The following is a 6,939-nucleotide window of genomic DNA, read 5'->3' as shown; positions in this document are numbered from 1 at the left end:
CTCGCTTAATAATAAGTAAATGAATGAGCTCAATGTTAACATCCATACTGATCCTAGTTCAAATATCTTTCGAGAAATATTACGGATCAAAATTTTAGTGTAAGAAAATAGAAAATTCGTTAATATTAATTCAAATACAAAATAAAAATAAACAATTATGTTAGACATCTATTAAAATTAGTTAATGGTGTAGAATATACGCAAGAAAAATGTTAGATAATTATTATAATTTATTGTTTTTTATTATTATTTTTAGTTATCAACTCAATTTTTTTGTTTAATAATTCAACAATATATTTTAATATTTTATATTTTTAAACATTACTAGTTAATTGATAGTAAAAAATAATAAATCTTAATGGCCCTCTAACATTTTTCTATACATAAAATATAAAATACATATTAAAAATAAGTTAAATTACACATATATTTATTCATAGATATAACTTTTTCAAAAAATAATATTAATCACATAATATCTATCCTATCTTTCTTTCTTTCGGATCTTACTTTCCTATAAATTGCAGTAAGATAAATGAAGGCTCTTCACACTTTCACAACAGTACATACATACATTATATTCCTCCTTATTGAGTTGTTATCCAAATAATGGCCTTTTCTCGGACCCTAGAACATGAATCTCCCTCTCTGGTCTTCACAGTCCACAGAAAACAACCAGAGTTAGTAGCTCCTTGTAAGGCCACACCCCATGAAATCAAGATTCTATCCGACATTGATTCGCAAGCCGGCCTTCGCGCCCAAATTCCGATCATACAATTCTACTGTAGTGAGCCTTCAATGGAAGGAAAAGACCCAGTTGAAATCATTAGGAATGCAATTGCACAAGCACTTGTGTTCTATTATCCACTTGCTGGTAGGCTTAGGGAAAGGCCTGATGGAAAACTCATGGTGGATTGTAACGAAGAAGGAGTTATGTTCATTGAAGCTGATGCTGATGTCACACTTGATCAGTTTGGGGATGCTCTTGAACCTCCATTTCCATGCTTTGAAGAACTCCTCCATGATGTTCCCGGTTCAGAAGGAGTTATTGATACTCCCCTTCTTCTTATTCAGGTCTAATATTCTACAACATACCATATATTTTAATTTGAGAAATATTATATGTACTATTTTTTGTGTATATCTTTTATTTATAGTTTATTTTTTAATTAAAAGTGATTTATAAAAAGTAAGAGATATACATAATAGGTGGTACAATTATCATGATTTTTCTTTTACTTTACATTTGTTTTCTAATTTTAATTCAATGATCTTCATAAATAAATTTCACAAGCATTTACATGGGAATCTTGTACAGTTACGAGGTTATACAAGGTTAGTTGATGTGCAATATTTCTCTAATGGAGATCCCTTTGATAAAAAGATTAAAAATGTCTTTTTTTTTTTAACGTTTATATATGTCACGATATTATTAAACATTTTTATTAAATCAGTTAATAATTTATTTTTTAACAAATCAGAATAAAATTGGTTTATTATAACAACAATAATAAACTCAATTATCTGTATTATAATTATTTGATCCAATTTGATTCTATTAATTTACACATCTAAATTGAATTAAGTTTAAATTTTTTGATAAAAAGATAAATATATCCTTAATTTTTGTTTAAAAAAAATACAAAAAAACCATAATTCAGTGGATTCGACCGAATCTGATAACAATTAAATTTATTATTATTGTTATAAAAAAATCAGTTTTATTCTAATTATTAAAAAAATTAAAAATAATCGATTCACTAATACATCTAATAATAATATAACACATAAATATCTTTATAAAAAAACATTTTACACGTTTTTATGAGAGCATCTTCCTTCTCTAATAGTTTTATAATTATAAGACTTGGACTTAACGTCTGATCGTATTACTTCCTAATTTTTTTACCATTACTAGTAGTAACTCTAGTTCTAATAGGTTATACTCTTTGTGTATAGTAACAACTAAGTTGGTCTTAAAATTTCGGAAATCCTAGAAAGAGAATATTTAAAATTATTTTATATAATATAATATTTATAATTTTATACATATAACATCTGTAGTTATATATTTATTATATTTAAAATTATATAATTATTTTAATAATAATTAATAAATATTAAATAATTTAATTTTAAATTTTTAAACTGATTTTTATTATCATTTAAATATTATTTAAAATCTTAACAAGTCTAGAAAGTGTAGTTAAAATTAAGATAACACATTTTTATTATTTAGCAATAGTTTTTAATTTGATACTATTTTTGTTGTTTTAATTAAAAAATATATTATCAAATAATAAAAAATCTAACTTTAACCTTATATATATATATATATATATATATATATATATATATATAGAGCTCTTTTGTATATACATACGCAATGAAATGTACGAAAGATGGCTATTAATCCCAGCCTCTGAGAGCACTCTGCATTGAAAAAGAATTCGATTTCGGGGGAATCGTTGAAAGAACTAGACTGTAAAAAGGAGATTTCAGATCCTGGATGCGCGAAAGAATCTACCTCAAAAACCAGTGATTTAGCCTCACAATCTGACTTATGCTGAAAACTAGGATTTAGTCCCACTTCTCCGATGCTTTGGAAAGGAGTACAAAGCTCTAAGCAAGAGAATTTCTACGAGGTTAAGCTTAGGAATAAGACTCGAAGTAGGATCAAAGCATACGCACCTCGAAAAATTTTATAAAAAATAATACGTTTTGGATTTAAATATTAAAAATAATAAAAAATAATTTTATAAATATGCATGATAAAGAATATTTTAAGAATAAATTTTTATATCAAACCTCTCCTGAATTTTCATTATACATAAATATTGATAATTTTTTTAAAAGTATGTATAACTTTTGTTTCTAACATTTTGTCTTATTTAAGATTCTAATGTTTTAAAATTATCTTAATAGTGTTCTATATATCATTAACTCTATTAATAAATTACTAACAATAAAATAATATATATTGAAATAATTTTAACACGTTAAAAACTTAAATAAAACAGTTTAAACGTTAGAAATAACTTTAAGATTTATTTGAAATATTAAAAACAAAACCAATATTTTAATTAATTCAATAATAAAATATAAATGTCTAAGCATCAGATCGCCTTTAAATATATCATTTTCATAATAAAAATATTCAATAAACACTAAAACAGCACTAATAACTCAGTCAATATATTTTGTATATATATTTACACATGTTATTCCACCTATTTTTAAATTAATTAATTATTAGAATAATCAAATATGTTATAATTGAATAAAAATTTTACAGTAGGATAATCAATCTTTTTGTAAGAAACAAATTCTTAAATTTATATAATTTATTATTGATTTTTTTCTTATGTAACTTGGTGATTCTTTTTTCAAGTATTCATAAAAAAAAAAGATAAATAATGAGAATATTAAACAATATAAATAATAAATATATCGAATATTTAATTTACTAAGTGCGTAAATAATTATTCTAATATTAAAATTTAAAAAATAATATAAAAATAAAATATTTTTTTATTTTATTAAATCAATTTTAAAATCTATTTTTACAAAAATTGTTATTTATCTAACAAAACTCTTCGTATAATAATCCCTGTTGCATGCCTTTAATTTGTACGACGTTTTTATATCCACAAAAATATGTGCTCAAACGAGACACGGGACAACAACTAATGGTCCCTTTCTTCTTGGAATGTTGTCTAACAGAATTAAAAAAGAAACGTGTTGTGATTTGTGAAGTTGTGCTTTAGTCACACTAAAAAGTTTACAAAAACGTGTGTTTTGTATCAATAAACGCAGTTATATATATATTATCTTGACGAAACTAATTAAGCTATATATATATATATATATATATTATTAAAATTAAAATAGTTTTTTTATTATTTAGCAACGCTTTTAAAAGAGATTGCCAAAAACACATGTCGTTAATTTTAATAATATTTATATATCAACCATAGTTACTATAAGTATGGATATATACTAGAAATTACACATAATATATATATATATGTAATGGATTGAAAGTGAATCTACAACGCTTCAATTCTCTACAAATTTACCGTACTCCATATACTTCCTAAGAGATTCGAACCCTTATCCCAAATGATACAAGAAAGATAATTATACCACTAGACTAAGATGCTTTTTACTATTGTATATACAAATTATAATATATATAACAATATTTTATTTTACTTATATTCAATTTATTTTAATTTTAAAGTCACTCACTTTAAAATTAATTATACTTTATTCAACTATAAATTTTATTAAATATATACAAATTAAAAAGATAAACAAAAAAATTTTATTAATCACAATTTATTTTTTCTTTTTATAATTATATGATATCTATTAATATTATTTTTTTAATAAATACTTGTAGTATATAATAATAGGTAAAGACTCACATGCAATTGTCTTCCTATGAAGTTAATAGTTGAAAAATTTTAGATGATATTTAGTCAAACTTATCAAATCATCTAACGGTTCTTATATATCAACTTCACATGAAAACAACTGTATGTGAGTTTTCACCTATAATAATATAATAATACAATAAATATAAACTAATTAATAAAGTATTAAAATTTGAAAATGATAATTATTTTTATAAAAATATTATAAAAGTACTTATAATAAAAAAATAATTAAATTTTATATAATTGTTTCGGTTCGACCAGTGACTCACTTATTGAACCAATGACCCAGTGATCCAATGACCCAATAATCTTACATCGGTTCAATTCTAACGTCCATTAAGCTGGTGTGAATTTCTTTTGATTTTCGAAAATTTTTTTTGGATTTTCTAAAAATTTTAAGTTTGATGTTCTTTTCATGTTCTTGAATTCTTTGAGTCTTTAAATTTTGTTTTTTGTGTTCTTGTAATATAGGGTAGATTTGTAATTACGTTACCTAAAAGATATTTTTTATGTTTGGGTCTTGTAAGTAAATGGACAAACTTCAATAAATTATTATGATTTCTATTTTTTCTTTTTCTAATACTAGTCCAATATAAATGGTTATAAATTTGTGAAATAAAACTTTTTTTCCATTTACTGAAATTAGCTATCTTTTGTGAAAAAAAAAAATCTGTTTAGAGAAAAATTTATAATTTAATTCTAATAAATAAAAAATTATTTTAAATTAGGACTCTTCCATGAAACACAATATAATATTGGACGGACTCTTGGATGATCATCCTTCTAGATACAAAGTTAGTTATTCTCTTTTTTTTGTATTAAAATACACAACCAATCAGAAGATTATATAGTGAAGGAATATGTTCTAGAAGATGCACTTTTAAAAGCATAAAAATTTTATTAAAATAAAAATTCGAATTCTAATTTATAAAAAGAAAAATTAGAATTATATTATTTTAAACAATTATACTGAGTGTATACTAAAATTATTTATTAATATAAAATATATATTAAAATATAAAATATATATTAAAAATAAATTAAATAATATTATGTTTATATATAAATAGTAGTGTGTAAAAATTTTTATTTTGTTTTTATAAAAATAATTATCATTTTTAAATTTTAATATTTTATTAATTAGTTTATATTTATTGTATTATTATATTATTATATGAGTTTTCATGTGAAGTTGATATTTAAGAACCGTTAGCTAATTTGATAAATTTGACTAAATATTATCTAAACTTTTTCAACTATTAACTTTATATGAAGACAATTACATGTGAGTCTTTACCTATTATTATATACTATAAGTGTTTATTAAAAAAAAATATTAATAAAAATTGTATAATCATAAAAAAAAAATAAATTGTGATTAATAAAATTTATTTGTTTATCTTTTTAATTTGTATTTATTTTTAGTATTCGGCTTTGCATGCATAGTCTTTTCCTTTCAAGTGTCTCAAAATTAAGTTCAAATCTAAGAAGATAAATCAAATGAGTATTATTATGATGAAATTGATACAGGTGACTCGTCTGAAGTGCGGCGGTTTCATCTTCGGCCTCCGCTTCAACCATGCCATGATCGACGGCGTCGGCATCGTAACGTTCATGTACACCCTCTCCGCCTTCAGCCACGGCGCACAAGACCCTCCCTTCACCCCAATTTGGCGCAGGGAACTCCTAACCGCACGTGACCCCCCTCGCGTCACGTGCCCCCACCCGGAATACGACCAGCTCACAGACCCAAACGTAACTACCCTCCCCACCGATCTCCAGCAACATTCCTTCTTCTTCGGAGATTCCGAGGTATCAACCCTCCGATCCCTCCTCCCGGAAAGCCTCTCCAGTGCAACCACCTTCCAAATACTCACCGCATTCGTATGGCAATGCCGAACCAAAGCATTGCGTTTCAACCCAAACGACGACGTTAGAATGATGTGCATAACCGATGGGCGTGCGAAGTTTAACCCTCCCATTCCAAACAGTTACTACGGTAACTGCTTGGTGCTCCCGGCAGCAGTTACAACCGCCGGGAAGCTGACCGAGGGCACGCTTGGATACCCCGTGGGGCTTATAAAAGAGGCAATTGAGAAGGTTGACGAAGAGTATATACATTCTGTGGCGGATTTTATGGTTACAAATGGGAGGCCTTTGTTTACTACAGTAAGGTCTTGCATTGTGTTGGATACTACTTATGCTGGGTTCAGAGGCGTGGATTTTGGGTGGGGTAAGGCTTTGTACGGAGGGTTAGCGAAACCTGGTGCTGGTGCATTTCCTGCGGTGAATTTTCATGTTCCTAGCCAGAATGAGAAGGGAGAAGAAGGTATATTGGTTCTGACTTGTTTGCCTACTCAGGCTTTGAAGGCTTTTGCCAAAGTCATGGATGAGGTGCTTGAGAGTAACCAAACAAATTAAAAAAAAAAGATTTTGGATTTTACCTGGGTTTGGACTTTGGAATAAAATAAAAAGTAAGAATTTATTATTGCTAAAA

The 6,939-nt window shown here is 25.9% G+C and overlaps 1 protein-coding gene across 1 annotated transcript; it reads left to right on the top strand.

The window, feature by feature from the left end:
* The first annotated feature begins 430 nt into the window (after window positions 1-430).
* LOC112710952 (benzyl alcohol O-benzoyltransferase) lies at window positions 431-6,939 on the top strand. The gene is made up of 2 exons (XM_025763442.3): window positions 431-1,074; window positions 5,973-6,939. The coding sequence occupies exons 1-2, from the start codon at window positions 610-612 to the stop codon at window positions 6,861-6,863; spliced, it is 1,356 nt and encodes a 451-aa protein (XP_025619227.1). The 5' UTR covers window positions 431-609; the 3' UTR covers window positions 6,864-6,939.

This window comes from Arachis hypogaea, chromosome 9, assembly GCF_003086295.3.
Source record: "Arachis hypogaea cultivar Tifrunner chromosome 9, arahy.Tifrunner.gnm2.J5K5, whole genome shotgun sequence".
In the NCBI taxonomy this organism is placed as follows: Eukaryota; Viridiplantae; Streptophyta; class Magnoliopsida; order Fabales; family Fabaceae; genus Arachis; species Arachis hypogaea.
The sequence above is the reverse complement of the archived record's forward strand: the minus strand, read 5'-3'. Positions and strand labels throughout refer to the sequence as shown.